This window comes from Paramisgurnus dabryanus, chromosome 7 (assembly GCF_030506205.2).
Source record: "Paramisgurnus dabryanus chromosome 7, PD_genome_1.1, whole genome shotgun sequence".
Taxonomy (NCBI): domain Eukaryota; kingdom Metazoa; phylum Chordata; class Actinopteri; order Cypriniformes; family Cobitidae; genus Paramisgurnus; species Paramisgurnus dabryanus.
Genome location: NC_133343.1, coordinates 17943540 through 17962697, shown reverse-complemented (window position 1 = coordinate 17962697; position 19158 = coordinate 17943540). Strand labels below are relative to the sequence as shown.

The window sequence follows — 19158 nt, the reverse complement described above, 5'->3', positions numbered from 1 at the left end:
ACAAACTATTTCTGATGTTTTTGCTGTTATGGTACTGGGCATGACAGTCAAAGCCAATTAATCACATGAATTCACATTTCGTAATTTTAAAAGTACTGTAAATGACATAGATGCATTTAAAACCTGTATAGACGGTTTCAGCAGTAACAACATAAACAAGCGGCTTTCGTGGTCCACACGTAACTTCCGGTGAACTCTGATAAGAATAAATAACAACAAAGTACTTTAAATGGAGTTTATTTATATAACAAGCAAAATAAACAACACGTAGATTACTTAGGAGGACACCAAAACATTTATTTTTTTTTCGACGAGGTATTTGTTCAAGAGTTCAGTTTAGCAACTAGTCAGTCCATTAAAAAACTGAAACCGGAAGTAAAGTTTGGACCAGACGCGTATTGCGTCACCGCACATGCGTCCGATACAACTGTCTATATCATGAAAGATTTGCGATTCAAACTGACCTTTAAGGAAGTCTTGGAATGGGAGCTTTTGTTTTAAAATTTTATATGCAAAGATTTTATTATGAAGACTACATGACGCTACATACATATATACATGTGTATATATATATATGTGTGTGTGTGTGTGTGTGTGTGTGTGTGTGTGTGTGTGTGTGTGTGTTTATTCTTTAATGATAATGTCTCTTACAGGGATTCCCTGGCTCTAATGTAAGCCTATCTGTGTTTGATGGTCAAAAACGAGATCAGACCAGCAGAATTTGGTGTCATGAAACTATTACTTATTTTCTTATTCATATTATTGTCTTTTGAGTTGTTATTATTTTGGCGTGAGGTACAAGTTAATAAAACTATATTTATATACTATTGCTTTTCCATTTAATCTTGCAGTACGAGCACTCGCTTTATTATTGGACTTCGTTCTTGTCAGTACTACATAAAATATTTTTATGTAAGAGAGTTGTTATTTACATGCTGCTTATAAATATATCAGTGGCGATATCTCACAATGTGTTTTAATAGTCACGTCACGTGAAAATAAATTATCAAGTGCAAATGTAAAAGATGCAGTGCTTACTGCTTACCTGCAGTTCCACCATGGTTTCACATACTATTAATGGGAGGAGAGAGATTGCTCCAGAGAAAATTATTGTTTTCATAGCTTTATTCCAAGTGTATGTTACTCATCCACACCATGTGACATTATTGCACTCAAGTTTACATCCAAGATCACTGATCTTCGACGGGATAATCACTTACAATTGGGATTTACAGACTGATTCACGATCTAGGGATCTGCGTGCAGCTTTTCCAGTCATAGATGAGGAAATGGCTCAGTGTTTAAAGAAGCCTCACTCACTAATACTGACCAGTAGGTGGCGGAATGATACAAACGTTGAAGCGGTTACTGTTATGTTATCGGTACAATATTGCACGTCTGGGAAGAGCTCTTAGCCAGTGAGATATATATATATATATATATATATATATATATATATATATATATATATATATATAAGATTAATTCCATTTTAGCATCTGCATACAAAGAGAAAATCTTACATTTCTCTCCATAGAGCGAAGATATCTGGCACATTCAAAGTGGCCGTTGTATTCAGCCAGGTCTGCAGCAGTGAATCCATCTACATCCCTCTCTTTTGGGCTAATTTTGTGACTCAGAAGGATTCGACAACACTGGAAAATTATGTATACCGAATCATATTCATGTCAATACTTCTAATTGTGACACAACACATGGTACTTAAACACTAATTTAGGATTACCTCTATCGCTCCATTTTCTGCTGCATCATGCAAAGGAGTTCCACCCCAGTAATCCTTTTTGACCTTTGATCCCATCTGTAACAGGCAATCCAAGATCTGATGGTATCCTCCACTAGCAGCAAAGTGTAAAGCGGTCGCCCCTTCATTATCTTGATTGGACAGGCAAATGTCTGTAAACTTTGCCTGAAATACACAGCTAAACCCTTAATGCAGAACTTCTCGATTATAGTACAATTTTATCAGAGCATTGGAAATTAAGTTCGATATTTGTATGAGTACAGACAAATGTGGTACTCACAAGCCATACCACCAGTGCATGGTGGCCCATATGAGCTGCAGCATGCAGTGATGTCATGCCATCTTGTGCTCTAAGATGCACATCAGCTCCACAGTCTTTAATAAGATACTCCACCACATGTAGATTTCCCTCCTGGCAGGCCAGATACAGTGGTGTGGCACCCATGTTAGTCTGTCGATTTACACACCTGAGAAAAGATAAGTGGAAATTTATACAGGTGTGAGGCAGGTGTACCATTTGATATGTCTAGCTAATGGCGCTTTTCCATTGCATAGTACCCCACGGTTTGGGTCGGGTCAGCTTTAGGGTGGCCATTCGTGCTAGTTCCGCCGGACATGTCCCAAACATGCTTTCAGGTTCGTTCTCCGGAAGTCGCGTTGCTCGACCGCATACGTCATCACATTTCAGTTAAAATACATTAGAAAATTAAGATTTATTTCTTTTAAGACATACAATCATTGTAGTTTCATTCTTACCTTGAAATGTAACGGTTGCTTTTCTGAAAATAAACCCGAAATATTAAACCTTGATGACGTATACGGTACAGCAATAAAATATGTTTGTGTGAAAGCCAAAAGCCCTTCCACATAGATGGTTGCAATCACTGTCTTTTAAACAGTTGTTCTAATGGTTCACAGAGTATTGCTGACCAGACTTTATGTATCAAGATGCCTTTATCCCATGTAAAAATCGTGATTGTGATTTTCAAGATCGTGTGAATGTCTACCACTCTGTTAAATCAATTACTGGCTGCCTATTTATTATTAAAGGTTTATGTAAAGTTCATGGGATCTTCTGGGGCTTTATATGCCTCATCTTCTCCAACAATATCACAAGGCCAGCAGTTTTGAAACCAAAACCATGACACTGAACAACAGGGTCGGAGTGGGAATAATTTTCAGCCCTGGAGTTTCATGCCTTAGACCTGTCCACTTTTGTTCATGATTGACTATAATAAAGTAATATTATTAAATCCTTAGTAGCCTAGTGGATTGTTCTCTGCAGCCTTGCAATTCATTGTATTTTTCAAATATATCATTTCCAATTTAGTGCAACTACAGTACGCTTAACTTTTATGATTTTTGTCATAATCGTATAGCCCTACCATCAAGTATTTTAATATTATTCAGTTAAACTTATTCAAATCGTCTGAAAGGGAATAAATGTGTTTGTGTTTTCCCCTATTTTTCTATTTTTATAAAATGCTGGGTCTTACCTGTTGGGTTGAAAAAGTTAGGAAACCTGCATACACAAGCAAGATTTATCAGGTATGCAGGGAAAACATATGGAAAAATTTAATCCTTTTCTTAATTTTTTAGTACTTAGATCATGTATATTGCAAAATAAGGTAAGGTAGGCATGCCTTGTGTCAAAAAAATAAATAAATACATATAATATATATATATATATATATATATATATATATATATATATATATATATATATATATATATATATATATATATATATATATATATATATATATATATATATATATATATTATAAAAATATTTATTATATACATATAAAAAAGAATTTTGAAGAAAAAAAACTGAAATTATGATTTATGGTGAATATAGTGGAAACTAATTGATACATTTAGATAAATATATTTCATACAACTCATTAGGCCTAAATATTTATAGAATAGCAATAGGCCTAATCAATATACAAGACTGAACAACATAGATGTGAAGTATAAAGGCTATCATGATAATTTTGCCAACAATGAACCATGGATTTGTAAAGTTTATACGTTTTTTTTTTTTTTTTACTTAAACAAATACAACACATAACATTCAAAACTCATCGGCTTATACTGCATTTAAAGAAAAATTAAACAACAGTTTTCTGTAGCCTTGTGCGGACTTCTGGAATGTTCTTTCCAGTGCAAAAAAATAATATTTTTTACATTTTAAGGAAGTTTAGTGCAAATATGTTTATATATTTACCATTGTAGTTAACTTTCTTTCCAGTACAAAACAATAACAAATAAAAAACAGCTAATAAAGAAACTATAAAATATTGCACTCAAATATTGCATTCAAGCAATACAACACCTGTATGTATGCACGTGGAAAATTTCACAGAAACAAATAAACCTCCAGACTAAACACATTGTGCACCTATTTTTTCTATGTGTACTTTTTTATTTCTAGCAGCAGCGAGTAGTTCTTTGTCCTGCAGAGCTGCACTGTAGAACTCTGTACAAGTCATCTCATAATTCAGAGTGATGATCAGCTCACTTTTTTTTAGTCCAACTGAACATTTGTTTCGGACATCTGACCATTTATTTTTCATTGCCGAGAACACCTTCTCCACATACCCAGTGGAAGATGGGATGCTGAGAATAAAGGACACAACAGCAAGGATGTTTGAAAGATCATCTGCCTGAAGAACTGCCATCCACTTCTCTGCTGCTCCCTTGGACACCCAGTCATCATGCTCTGTGAGATGCTTTAGAATGTTGTTGGCAGTAACTGATGAGTTAATAAAGCATATCCATGGAGATGTTTTACCTGCTAACCAGGTGAAGCTCCTCAATGATCTTCTCCATAGCATCATAAGAGATCCTCCCAGATGTCAAAGAGAGGGGCTGCAAATGGAAAAGCTAGTTGTCTTCTGAACATTTGAACTATTTTTGTATGTACATTATGGCAGTTTTTAAATAGGCTGTAAACTCCTGTCTGGCAACATCAGCATCAGATGGAGAAAGATGCTGAAGCTTTTGTTTAGTTAGGTAGCCATATAACCTATCATCTCTTCTCTGAGATAGTTTTGTCAGAAAAGAGTCCATGATGGCATAGAGGTCAGCTGATGTGGTGTGATTCCTCTCCAGCTTTTTGACCACCTCTTCAAAGAGGGTCAGGATGTTGTTACAAAAGAGGAGATATACCTCCACACTCCAGGCTCGTCCCGCAATGCCAGCAGCATCGCTTGTTAATTTCAGCAATGTTTGCAGGTGCCTTGGACCGTCAACCCTCATTCTAATGAAACAGGACTTGAGAGCAGTCCAGTTCTGGAGCAGGCGACCGATTGCAGGGTTGAGTGACAGCCATCTGCTCACCACAAGGCACATGACTTTATGGAACTCGACATCACAAAAGGCAAAAAACTCCTTTAGGGGACTCTCTCCTTTTTGCAGAGATGGAAAAGAAACTGTAGACCTTCAGAACTACACTGAATGCAGACACATGATCCAAAGTCAGGCCCAGGTTTCCATGAGAGCTCAGAATTGTAGTGACTATTCCCTCAGCAGATTCATTTGGATTTTCAACAAAATCTATCAACTTGTTCATGACCCCGCTCTCTACAGTGAAAAACTGTACAGTCAAGGGAAACATCTTGCGATTGCTATATGCGTCAGTTTGAATAGAGAATGGACGTGGATTCTCAGCACTTTTTAATTTGTTGATCACCTCCTGTACTGCCTTTGGGGCAAGGACTTCTGTGACCAGTGCCTCCACTTTTGTTCTCCCACAGGACATCTTCTTGACAATATTAGAATCGCTGAGTGTTCGACAGAGCTTAAGCCCACAGTCAAAACTGTTGTAGCTTAAGTTGTGGTTCACTGTATGATAAACATGTGCTAGCTCAGCAGCAGTGACCTGTAAAGAAAGAAATACAATCTCACTATTTGTAAGCCTATGCTTTGTGTGTATGCTTAGTTATATGAACTATTTGTATAGCCTACATAATGAGCTGGTTGGACTGTTGGACTGAATGTTTGTAAAAGTCTACCTGTGTGTGTGTGTGTGTGGTTTATACATAGGCCTATTTTAGCCTAAGCCATACAGAAAAAAATACATTGAAATATAGCCTTTTTAAGTGTCATCTTCAAAGACCCCACCCTTTTTTAAACCTTGAGCTATCTAAATCCATAATTATTTATTAAGAAACCCTATCAGAAATGATTGACACATTACGAGATGGGAGGGAGCGGGATACAGGACACTGGGGAGATATATGTGGAATGTTAGGCTAAACCTGTACTATCTCGTTTAATATAATCACTTTCTTATCAACTATATTTAAGTTTTAAAAGTCCACATGATTACATACCATATCAGCGTCTGGAGACATCTGACACACAAGGAACCTTGACATCGCTCCCTCCTGTGCCCGCAGCCTCTCGCTCCTCGTGTGATTATCTCCTGATGCGTGCTGCTTAATATCACACACTCCGCCATGACAAATAGAAAAAACGAGACGGCATATGGTACAATTGGCCTTGTATTCATTGTCCCTCACACATTCCAGCCACGGGTAGTCATTTTCCCATTCATTCCTATATTTTTGTGCTCGTTTCTTTTTCGCCAGCTGCTCGGATGTCATAGATTTGCACTGAATTGATTATCAAAAATACGGAAAAAAGTGCATTCCGTATCAGTTCAATACGGGACAAGAATTTTTATGTGTCAAATACGGGACGATTCCACATTATTCGGAACGGTTGGCAACCCTAATTCCCATAGACTCCCATGTTAAAATGCCCAAATTTACAGTAGAAAAAAATATGTTTACAAAGATCGGCAACTTATTTGATCATATTTTTTCATCATATTCACTGAAACCAACACTATGCTCAGATAGAACAACATAAATTAGACTGTTTAAGAAAAAAACCCGCGCTTCTAGCTCAACCTGGAGCCTGTTATTTGTTTAGCAAAAAATCCACCGCTCCCGGCATTTGGTCCAATCAGCGCAGGCCGGTTCATTTGGTCCAATCAGCGCAGGGTAAAATCTGCCTGTCAATCACAGTACCTGCACGCGCCACAGATCCCCCTCCCCCTCGCGTGCGTTACAATATCACGTGCATCCACCTGAAGTTATAGGTGTTTTGGTTTGAACCCAGCGTGATGGCAGAGAGAACATTCACTAACAAACTTCCGATTCCTCGGTTAACAACCAGAGCTAGGAAAACAACCAATGAAAAGAAGGAAACAAAGATAGAAAGCGACCGTGACCATAATAAAACAAGGATCAATATCGGACCAGCATTTGAAAGGTGGAAGTCTACAAGTTTTTAAAGGGTTCTGGATGCAGAGCTTGCCACATTTAGAACAATTGTGCTTTATCAACCATTGATTGTATTTCGGAGTGTTATGTAAGTAATTAAGTATTCTTGCTAATTATGCGTTCACAATAATACTGGTGCACACGCGTCACGTTCTGACGAGAACGAGCTCTGAGGGAGGTTGCTCTGAGGTAGTGGGGTAGGGACATAAAATTGTAAACATTTGGAAACTGCTCAATCCTCCAGAGTTGCCGACGGCAGCTTTAATAGAATATAGCTATATGTACAGCCTTGCATTCATATCACCTGCTTGCCTGATTTCATTAACTGTGACTTAATGTGTAAAACTACATTAAGTGCAATCATTATAACATTATGGGCCCTATCTTGCACCCAGCGCAATTGACTTTGTCAGTGACGCATGTATCATTCGTATTTTGCAACGGCGCACAGCGGGTTTTTCCCTCCACAGACGCACGTCGACAAACTAGGGAATGAACTTGCGCTCCCTGGGCGGTTCAGCGCAAAAAAAGAGGCGTGTTCCGGCGCAAACCATCTCTGATGCTATTTTGCAGTTTCAAATAACAATTGCGCCACTGACCAGAAAAAAAAAGTTTAAAGTCAGTGGCGCGTTGCGCGTTGTTCATTATGCTATTTTAAGGGCGCATGCTTGATCATAATGTATAGCTTGCACAACGCGCATACACTTTGCATCTAATCTACACAGATGCAACAGTTATTTTTGCAAATCATAAATTGTTACACTAAAAATATTAATACACGAGATAAGGGGAATCGTAGTGGTGAGCATTGTGGTGATAGTTTTTATTTATTGTGTGGCTGCGTAAAAAAATTCTCATGCAAATAACGATTAAAATATTTTCATAAGTTTGTTGTGTGGCTGTATTACGTTTATTTTATGTAAATAATAATTTAAATGTTTTCATAAGAAACCTTAATGTATATGAACTTGATTTGTTAGTCTACTTTGGGGTTGGACCTTGCGTTTCTTGGGTCCGATTTCAAAGCCCCCAAACCCTTTCAGAGGTGAGGGTGGACGCAGCGATGTCCTCTGCTGGCGTCAGGTCCTGAGGCAGATCCACCTCCCGTTACACGGCGTGCCCGATTTATGCTGGCAAGCTTGGGATTCCCCCGTACAAGGACGTTGGTCTTCTCGGCTGTGAACCGCTCCTGCCGTGCGCCTGGTAAATCCGTTATAATAATAGCAACCCGCCACGGAACTTGTGCCCTTGCGTTTAAAGGGAATGTTGGATAGCGTTCTGATTATTTGACGTTACACCCAAACCACATCTATGAATAATGAACCTACTTCAGACCAACCCCTTATTGATTTGCGCCCGGCGCAAGAGTTATTTCTCACGCCGGGAAAATAGCAACAGCGCCCAAGATCCGCCCACAAACTCACTTGCGCGTTGCGCTTCTCACTTGCGTTTCAGATCGTTAAAATAGGGCCATATAAATCATTATAAATCTAATCGCATCTACTTTCAAAATTTGAACGTGCAAAAGGACATATAAATGGCCCTTTATTATAAGACATATGCAAAATGATATTGTATGAATCATTTTAGTCGAGATATGGCTGCCCACCCAAAAATCCTGACTGCCCCCCCAGTCCAGCAAGCCTAGTACCGGGCCTGAGTTGTGCATCTTAAAAAAAGAGAATGCAATTCTGAAGAATGCGTGTGAAGAACACACTAGATATAAGAGAAGGTGGACCCTAAGGTTGATCGGCTTGCTTGAAAAAAATGTCCGGGAGACAGTCGTCGGAATTTTGACCTGGATTATCCCGATGTCGGTGGAGAGGCTGCGTGACACCGCGGATACCCTGCACAGGCTTGGCAAGAGAGAAAGTGCTATCACCACAAACAACGTCTCTAGAGTTGTCATCATTCAGTTTGGAATGCGCACATTGCGGGATAAAGTCTGGAGAAAATCCAAGGATGCTAGAGTCGGTAAAGATATTCACATCAGCTTCAAGGAAGACTTCTCCATTGACTTTGTATTGCGTGAGGCTGCGTTCTTGTCATTTCTTAGCCTGGTCCAACCAGACTCTCGTACATTCATTTCATTTGTACAGAGAGTCTGGCCACGCTCCATTGCAAAGCGTTACTTCCGTTAAGGAGGGTCCTCTGTTGAAGCTTAAAACTATTGGATCTGCCCAAAGTCACTCTGAATCTGCCATAACCAATCCCTAACGTTTGGTCGTGACGTATATCATGCACCGAAACCGGCCGGAAACAACAAGTAAGAATAATCAGACAAACAAAACTTAGCAAACCTGGTTCTTGCTCTGGCTTTAACTTCTGTATATTCGGCAGTTTTGCAACAACGGACCAAATAGCTTTTCTCACGTCTTTCTCCGCTGCCATTACTGAACTACAACTCAAACTGACGCACGACCTCAACGTCATCGTTCTTAGCCACCCCTATCTGTTCGCTGATTGGTCCTGCAGATTTTTGCAGGAGAAAACGAAACTCTACAGAGGGGTCCCAGACGTAGTACTGAAGCAAAATGAAAATTAAGCGGAAGCATGTAGGAGGGCGGAGCCAGGCTAGTCATTTCTGGCTTATAACAAAAACAGAATAATGCCTAAAAGCTGCTGTGTGACAAGATGTACAGATAACAAGCCAAAAAACCCAGAACTAAGTTTTATAAGCTGTCGACCCCCAAAAACGAGCATTAAAGACACAAAAGTTGGATTGTTCCCCCCGGTGGGCGTGGTTTTTGTCCAAAGCAAAGACCTTTCGCTTGTGTGTGTGTGAGTGTGTGTGCGACCAGGTCAGCCGGTGGAGGGGGTCTGGGGCTCAGGACATCGCACATGGAAACGGTTCTGTATAGTAAAGTAAATGTGAGTGCGCCATGACGCACACTCTGTTAATACGTTGGATGATTTCCCCTGCGATGCTATCAGATCTAAACTGAATTTGCTCGTGAAAGCTACGGGAGGCAGGTGGACATTGATCTGTCATGAGGTACCATGTCCTGAGGACTTTTCTTATCTTCAAACAAGCTATTATTTCAACTATAACAGTTTTACTTGACCTTTGTTTACATTAAATATATTCTGTTTAATTATTTCTGTAATACTGCTATTCTTAGTAAATCTTCATATTTGTTACACTAGCTTATATGAGGTGCCCTGCCCACTCCTCGCTGTTTTTCTCACAGCGCCCACATCCACATTTAAATTGCATTTTTCAAAATAATAGTGAGGTTGACTGGAGCTGAAAATGTGATTTTGATATTTATTAAATTCCAATTGCATTATCTAAATTTCATAGTCAAATACTATTGTTTTGGAAAATTATATTCACACACAACTCCACCCAGTTAAGTTCTGTGGAATAATAGAGCAAAACTATTATTATACTATTATCTAATACTAAAGAAACTGGTTAATCTTAAAAATGTCAAACATCTTCAGCATCACCATATTCTGTTTTATGTTGATTGTTTAAATAATCCAACATCAGACATTGTAAAAATTTGTTTTCCTACACTATTAGAACAAATGTGTTAAAACAACACATTAGTGTTGATTCTGGGACAACACACTAAATGCATTGCCACCAAATGAATCCACCCATCTCTGTGTTATTATTGAAACAACATATTTTGTGTTACTTTTAACACAAAATCAACACAAAATGACACGTAATGGGCCCTATTTTAACGATCTGAAACGCAAGTGCGAAGCGCAACGCGCAAGTGAGTTTGTGGGCGGATCTTGGGCGCTGTTGCTATTTTCCCGGCGTGAGAAATAACTCTTGCGCCGGGCGCAAATCAATAAGGGGTTGGTCTGAAGTAGGTTCATTATTCATAGGTGTGGTTTGGGCGTAACGTCAAATAAACCAATCAGAACGCTATCCAACATTCCCTTTAAACACAAGGGCGCAAGTTCCATGGCGGGTTGCTATTATTATGACGGATTTACCAGGCGCATGCCAGGAGCGGTTCACAGCCGAGGAGACCGACGTTCTTGTAAATCCCAAGCTTGCCAGCATAAATCGGGCACGCCGTGTAACGGGAGGTGGATCTGCCTACACATGACCTGACGCCAGCAGAGGACATCGCTGCGTCCACCTTCACCGCTGAAAGGGTTTGGGGGCTTTGAAATCGGACCCAAGAAACGCAAGCAAGGTCCAACCCCAAAGTACACTTACAAATCAAGTTCATATACATTAAGGTTTCTTATGAAAATTTTTTAATTATTATTTACATAAAATAAACGTAATACAGCCACACAACAAACTTATGAAAATATTTTAATCGTTATTTGCATGAGAATTTTTTAACGCAGCCACACAATAAATAAAAACTATCACCACAATGCTCACCACTATGATTTCCCTTATCTCGTGTATTAATATTTTTTAGTGTAACAATTTATGATTTGCAAAAATAACTGTTGCATCTGTGTAGATTAGATGCAATGTGTATGCGCGTTGTGCACGCTATACATTATGGTCAAGCATGCGCCCTTAAAATAGCATAATGAACAACGTGCCACTGACTTTAAACTTTTTTTTTTCTGGTCAGTGGCGCAATTGTTTTTTGAAACTGCAAAATGGCATCAGGGATGGTTTGCGCCGGAACACGCCTCTTTTTTTGCGCTGAACCTCCCAGGGAGCGCAAGTTCATTCCCTAGTTTGCCGACGTGCGTCTGTGGAGGGAAAAACCCGCTGTGCACCAGGTGCAAAATACGAATGATACATGCGTCACTGACAAAGTCAATTGCGCTGGGTGCAAGATAGGGCCCAATGTGTTAAAGCTTAACGCACAAAGATGTGTAAGTGTGTACTTGCTAAATATCATATCCATTGTTTTAAGTGGAGAAATTCTCACATGCTTTCAAAACTTTAGGAGTATATTCAAACTATTTTACTCCTCACTGAAATTACTGTGCTCTGAAATTATCATCAGACATGTCTAAATTTCTTGTGCTTTATATTTTTATTATTTTCCTTTTAATTATATTGTGAATCCCCAGAAGATTTTTGATTTTGATTATAATTGTATTTGAGTTTATACTATGTTTATATGTCTACGAGATCTTGTATACTATGTTCAAGGCACATAAAAAATAGAGTCGAGCTAAGCGGGCGTGGTTTCAGCAACCAGCCACCTCAGCTGCACCCACGTCCCACCTCTTTACCCATTATCGGTTATCTGCTAGTGATGCGTGATAACGTGTGGCCAAGATGTTGACAGCAGGCACCACCTACTATCAGCTTCAAAAAAGCTCTTCATAAATCTATGGGTGACGTCACTGACACTACCTCCAAACTCGTGAACACGAGCGAAAAGCAGAAGAAAATTGGGCATCCTGCGTTAACATTTTAAAACCCCAATAAAGCTGAAATGTTTGTTTGTATCCATATAGCATGCCAGTCTACTGAGGTAAATAAGATCACTGTCTCTTTTCATTTTCTAATAATGATGTGAAGAAACTGTATTTTGCAATCTTTTAATTTATATTTTGACATCTCATAAAGATTTTGGTTTATTTTTGAATGGAATATGTTAAAGAAGCTTTATGTAACACTATGATATGTTGTATTTCACTTGAAATGTGTTCTAAGGGGTTAACAATGTGCACTGGGCTTTTGGGTAACAGTAGGAAGCAGTTCATAACTTCCAGTATGCTGTTACATGTGAAAGACAGGCTGCATCTATTATACACCATCCCAATGAAATTTAGGTAGGATTTTCTAACTCCTGAGATTAATATTATGCGTTCATCAACTGTAGTAGCATGGGTTTAACTTATACAGACAAACAAGCTTCTATTCCTGTCTGACCATGCATAGTCATATCAGTTTCAGATAAGGACATGCAACTAATGCCCCTTAAAAATGTGTATGTACATTCATGAGCGAAAGGGTGCAGCGCATGCAGGATCAATGAGAAATCTGATAATGTCATATCAATCTAAGGGTCTAAATTATATCTGGTTGATTCAGGTCAACATACTTAGGAACAAACAGCGCTCAAACTACATTGCATATTTAAGCACAAAATGACGAAATCAAGCTGAATTTGATGTTATTTGTTGCCATATTTGATTTGGGCTTTGCATGTTTGGATAAATGTGATTTAATTTAAGAGTGAATAATGACTTACATTTTGGTATTTAGTTATTCTAAGGAATTGTATTGCTTCAGATTTGAGGACTGGAATATACAGTACAACTGGAGTTCCAATATTTACAAATGGTTTAATGATGTTAGAACATAATTTATATCATACTATGACATCCATTTATTTAATATTAATATTTGGCTTTAATTTAATCCTGTTTTATTCTAGTCACTGTTATTTTTTATTACTAAGAGAGTGACTCAAATATTCTAAGGCATAAGAACAATGTCAGCTGTATGTGTCGGAGTTGGTAAAACCATACCCTGGAGCTTGACCAATCAGCAGCTTTAGACAGGTAAGGTCACCCTTTAAAGCAGCATAGTGAGCAGGCAGAGCACCACATTTTGTTTCAACTTGTGATGTATCCCCATGAGCGAGCAGCCAGTGGACAGCTTCAACCCTGCCAAACCGTGCAGCAAGATGGAGTGGCGTAGCCCCTCCAGAGTCCTGATCCTAAATGCACAGAAATAATAGTTACAAAAATAGTTCTTTATTGAAAAACGTTGTATTAGTCCTGTTTATTTCCTGTAGCAACTTGCATTTTAAATCACATAATAGTTTCACAATAAATTGGGAAATTTAAACAAAAACAATTCACAATTTTCTATTTATAAAATATTAACCACAGAACCTTTTTTTAATTCTTGATCCAATAAAACTCTTTTCCCAAAATCAATTAGAAATTCCAGATAAAATTGTGGCTAATTAATATTCTGGGCTGACCTACATATTGAGTTCATGTAATGTGATGACTCTAAACAACAATATACCGATGTAAAGTAATACTGAAACTCTCATCAACCTACTCAACAAAATACATTTTATAAATGAAGTTTGACAAAGAAAGAGTATCAATATTACATGCTAATGCTTTTGCATGTAATGAGCGGCAATAAAACCGCAAAATAAATAAAACCACAAATAATCCCTGGCCTCCAACGATGTTTTAAATGCTGCCACCGAATCCATAAAAAGACCGCAATCCTAAACTAACATGCAGTTTGAACGAGGTTATTTGATGATGTCATCATAACACCATCATAGCAACCATTGTATCGCTTATTCGAATACAAATCTGCTGCTGCTGACAAAGACCAGGTTTCATAACTGACCATCACTCCTCTTTTTCACCAATGTGATCAAATTAGTGTAGTCATGTTTATTTAATCACACCAAGGAAATGTTCATTAATAATTCACCCACATACAACTTTGACCTCACCTTGGCAGGCTCAGGCCTTAAAAAAAAAACTTTCTGATAAACTCCCAGCAAGACCACCAACTCGGAATATTGTTATCACTTTGGTCAATGATAACAAGGTACTTAAAACATCTACTTTAATACAGCACAGCTGGCCATAAATTAGATCAAGAGGTTGTTGAGGTTAAAAGAGCCGGATTGCATTAGTGTTAGAATGAGCTGGGGGTGAGGATCTTGGAGGGGCGGTACGGCCTGTACTCCCCTGGTAAACAAATAGTGTTAACGGTTAGATTGAGCCCCCACTTAACCATCTGGTCATGATTATAGTGGTCATGCAATACTACCGGGCAAAGAGTAAACGGAGAAAAGAGAAAGTGATGTCATCACACCATTCACACTGTTCTACAGTTCCTTTACTGAGTAGGCAACTTATTATGTAAAGGACTATATTTGGAGCAGGTGTTTCTAATGATATTCCTGTTTGGGATAGGTAGAGGGGATTGGTTGGTTGCTTCTACTAAATCCACACCATAAAGGGTATGCAACGACATCACTTTTCCACGTGACCACGGCGTAGCTGACCCTGTTGAGTGGCAAAACATACAACAAAATGGCAGGTTTTCATAGCGGCTGCTGTGAAAATGCCAGTAAAACTGACTAACAGTGACCCTTAAAACTTGCCAAACAACCAGTAGTCTGTGGACATTGGCATATGGCCAGACATTGCTTTTCCTGACATAAACCATTCCACCTTTGTAGAACACAAGACTCATCATAATGGATGTTTTTTAATGAAGGCTCAAGGACAAAACTTTGCAATTACACAGAATAAGTGTATTCATTGGTGTATTTTTTATAGGATTTTATATCCCAAAATTGTACATACCTGCCATATGGCTAAATTTGTTGAATCTTTAGCACAGTCGATCATACAACTACCTTTTTCCATTTTAGACGCGTTTTTCATGCAATGCTAATGCTGTCGCTCAGACATTTTGCCACTCTGTGGATGAACCCGAAGTTACTTTCGCCGAAAGGTGACGTCATGTGCATACCCTCTATAATGTGCAACAATACTTTACCCTGCCCTGTGAAAACCCAGCTATCAAGTCAATTTTTGTGATTTGCTATTTTCTACATCAAATCACCACACATCTTTTAAAGAACATTTTGTGAAAACATAACCTTTATTTTAATATTGACTGAGTAAGGCCATGTCAAAGATTGAAATCAATGTAAATCCAGTAAATTAATTAATTTTATTCACTTTGATGCTCCAAATATCATAATTTGATTAGGAGACTTTAGCCTGGATTTCACAGGTAGGGTCACATAAGTGCACATCCTTAATAAACAACAGTGTGTGCTGGATTACATGAAAACGGATGTACATAAACCTCAATACGTGTGACCCTACACTGCTAGGTTGTTATGTACTGCAACACACACCAAACCACCCCGTTTCACTATTATCAAACCACTGTTGCGCTAACCAGCAGATAGCTTCTGTATCTACCGCACTTACCTTCACATTGCATCGTGCAACCTGTACAAGCCACTGTAGTTCACGTGTGTGACCTGTAGCTGCAGCATCATGGACAGGTGTGGCCCCATTAAGGGCCCTTGTGTTAGCAGGCAGCCCCGCCTTTGTCACCAGAAAGCAAAGGCATTCCAGCTGACCACATCGTGCTGCATGGTGAAGTAGTCCAGCCCCTTGAGCGTCTGCAATGGCTATGGAAATACGCCCAGTTTCGGACAGTTCCCTGAGGCACTGTAGATCTCCCTCGCGGGCAGCAGTGATGGCCTTTTGGAGCACCATGTCGACCGTACCTCTCTGCACCTGCTGCCTCTGACTGGATCCGACTGACTGGAAGAGTAGGTACTTCAACCTACCCCCTGCTGTGTACATGCATGCGCACACACACATACAGGGGAAGTTGACACCTAACTGTCTGCCAGTTGGCGGAGTTGAGTTAGCAGAGGAGAGGAGCAGGTCTTGCCCAGTGAGCTGTAAAGGTAACGAAAGACGACACAACGCACCTGTGCTCATCATGGCCCAGCCGTAGCCTTTACGCTCCCTTACCAAGCTGCAAAAGGTCGCCCTTGCCTGGGCTTCATACACCCCAGTAATAAGAGAACTGGCCTCTGAAGACCTACTAAAACGTGTGACTGGTGTGCATGCATGTGGCACTTGATTAGAGGTTACAGTAAGCCTCATTTTCACATGTTAAATATTCATTTCTGTCTGAATGGCCAAGAAAGTGTCTGGATATAGAACAAGGGTTTAGACTGGAGCCGTTTGGTAACAGCATATAAACTTCAGTGATGCAGTCCCAGGGAAGATTCGATCTGCATTTAGAAATAAAGAGAGTCCATTCAGCTCTTCAGTAATGGTGGTGTAGTTTATTGTACTGGTAACAGATAATATCTGAGATGGATATATTATATCCATCTCATTTGGAATATGCACACTCATCACATCACACTGTAACAGTGAGTTCTCTCTTTGAGTTCACAAGTAAGAGTTTGTACAATCAAAACAATCTGTAAATATATCTTATATGATTCAAGTACAATTTGACATAAAATGTCAGTTTGAAGTCATTTGACTTCAACCCATTTAAAGATAAATACATAAAGTAACATTCAATTTTTAGATTTCAAATAGAAATGACAATATAGGAGGCAAAAGTTACAAACTGCAGCTTTAAGGTGGCAAAGACCAGGAAACATAACTATCCTTTAAAGTTTTTGATGGCAGTTACAGGAGAATGCTGCTTTAAGCCCTGCTCAGATAGCAGTGCTCAATACAACTGTTCTATTAAAGGAAAGTCATACCTCCAGGAAAAACAGCCAATCATCATTATCACCGTTGCTCTGTAAGTACATGCCAACCTTTGCAATTTGGGATAAGAAACTAAAGTTATGGTACCGTCATGGTACTGTAACATTTAAATGTAAGTCCTTAGCAAGTGATTTTAATTTGAAGTGATATTAGTCTTCAACAATTCAGATAAAAAGGATTCTTGGTCTTGTATAACTAAAATAGATGTCCAGAAATGTTGCAAATTGGTAGCAAAGTGCAGCAACTTTCCTTAAAGGGAATTTGGATAATATATAGGTATATTTACTATAAAATCAAGAGAGTAAAACTCTCTCCAAATACCTACAAACCCTGAACTCTAAACTGGCCATGACTTCCCAATAGTCATATGCAAGCAGTTTAAAGCAAGCAAACTATCCGCTTGTTAAATCTGACTTCACATGCCACAACTCCTGCCTTAAGGGCTCGTTATAGTTGTGCATAGGTCCTACGGCGTAGGTTCCGCATCTGTTTTCATTTATACTTTTGCGTTGTCGTCCGCGTCGACGTGCAAACACATGGGCAGACCGCTGGTAGGCAGTATCCACGCGTGTAACCACAGTAGCAGCGTGGCCTTCAAAGAAGAAGCAGTTTGGCAAGTTAACCCACAAACGAAGAAGAAACAGCAACTTGTTGTGTATGATTTGAGAATACCAGCAATGATGGAAGTAAATAAACAGCGACTTTTGTTGCAGTTTGAGTTAAATCACTCATCAACTTCTCTTATCATTGTTTTCACCGTCGCAAATGGAAATACCTTTGACGCAGTTTTTTTGTACCTGACGGGAGGGGTTCTGGTGGACCAATCACAGCCTTGTGGTCCGTGTAGAACTGACGCGCTGTTAAACATTTTGCGAGGTGCATGTCAGGCTATGCACAGACTACAGATAACCTATGGCGTAGCTACGGCATCGAGCTTACGCACGACTATAACTCGGGCTTTAAGCAAACAACAAACTACACTAATATACACTCACAGTGCAGTGTAAAACTATCGAAATTGGAATCCTAACCTTTATCTCTATACTTAATCCCTGATCGCCAGAAAGTAATTTATCTTTAATCAATTGTTAAAAGTATTGTTGTCTGGAATGTCATAAGCTTGGAGAATGTACTGTACACCGGCAGGTTTATAAAAATATAGCTTAAATGTGTGATATGAATAAACAGCGGCTGTTGAGATTGTGGTTTTATGTGAAACGAGTGAAGTCAAACGCTAGTTCATTCTTTACAGTTGCTTTGCAGTTGCTCTACAGCGGCTCTCAGGTCCTCCACTACAATGTCCACATCTTCACGCGAGGTACTTCTGCCCATGCTGATCCTCAGGGCATTGGTAGCCACGTCATAAGGAATCCCACAGCTTAGAAGAACATGGGAAGCTCTGAGGAATTAATAGCAAATGACATCCTTTACTTGTCAAAGTAAAAATCAAAGGAAGATAAATGAATTCTTTAAGAAAACACATTACATTAAAGCTCACTCACGCTAAGAGTGACGAAACAAATTGAGGCAAATTACTATTGGATAAAACTAATGTTGAAAGCATGAGCCAGCAATCTGTTATGCCTGTAGCATTGTTGTGTTGTCAAAGTTAACAGTTAACATATTTGATTTATTTAAATAAGTTGACATAAAACATTTATGCAGTTAAGTTAATGCCTTCACAGTTAATAGCTAATTTGACATTTGAAATCTGCACAAACCAGAATGAAACTCAAAAAAGCTTATTACAACAGTATGAGCCTCTGCAAGAGGGCGAAACATCTGTTATCAATTGAACTTCTTTTGTGTGGGAAAAGTTGCACTTTTTCATTTATTAATCATTGAGTTTGCAGGGTTTTTTATTTCCCATTGCATGCTAATACAGTT

At 38.9% G+C, this 19158-nt stretch overlaps 2 protein-coding genes across 5 annotated transcripts in view; both read right to left on the bottom strand.

The window, feature by feature from the left end:
* The window catches only part of espnla (espin like a), a 28859-nt gene extending 12102 nt beyond the window's left edge, over positions 1 to 16757 (bottom strand). Inside the window, exons 1-5 of one of the 2 annotated variants that reach the window (XM_065273657.2) lie at positions 15952 to 16757; positions 13489 to 13679; positions 2043 to 2229; positions 1745 to 1927; positions 1524 to 1655 (exon numbers count right to left, since the gene is read on the bottom strand). In XM_065273657.2, the coding sequence (XP_065129729.2) occupies positions 1524 to 1655; positions 1745 to 1927; positions 2043 to 2229; positions 13489 to 13679; positions 15952 to 16644 (1386 nt within the window). In that variant the 5' untranslated portion in view covers positions 16645 to 16757. The remainder of the gene's footprint in view (positions 1 to 1523; positions 1656 to 1744; positions 1928 to 2042; positions 2230 to 13488; positions 13680 to 15951) is intronic. The other variant, XM_065273658.2, reaches the window with a different exon arrangement.
* Positions 16758 to 17494: 737 nt separating this feature from the next.
* The window catches only part of scly (selenocysteine lyase), a 46758-nt gene continuing 45094 nt past the window's right edge, over positions 17495 to 19158 (bottom strand). For all 3 annotated transcript variants that reach the window (XM_065241039.1, XM_065241062.2, XM_065241048.2), the window contains one exon: positions 17495 to 18670. In XM_065241039.1, coding sequence (XP_065097111.1) covers positions 18511 to 18670 — 160 coding nt within the window. In that variant the 3' untranslated portion in view covers positions 17495 to 18510. The remainder of the gene's footprint in view (positions 18671 to 19158) is intronic.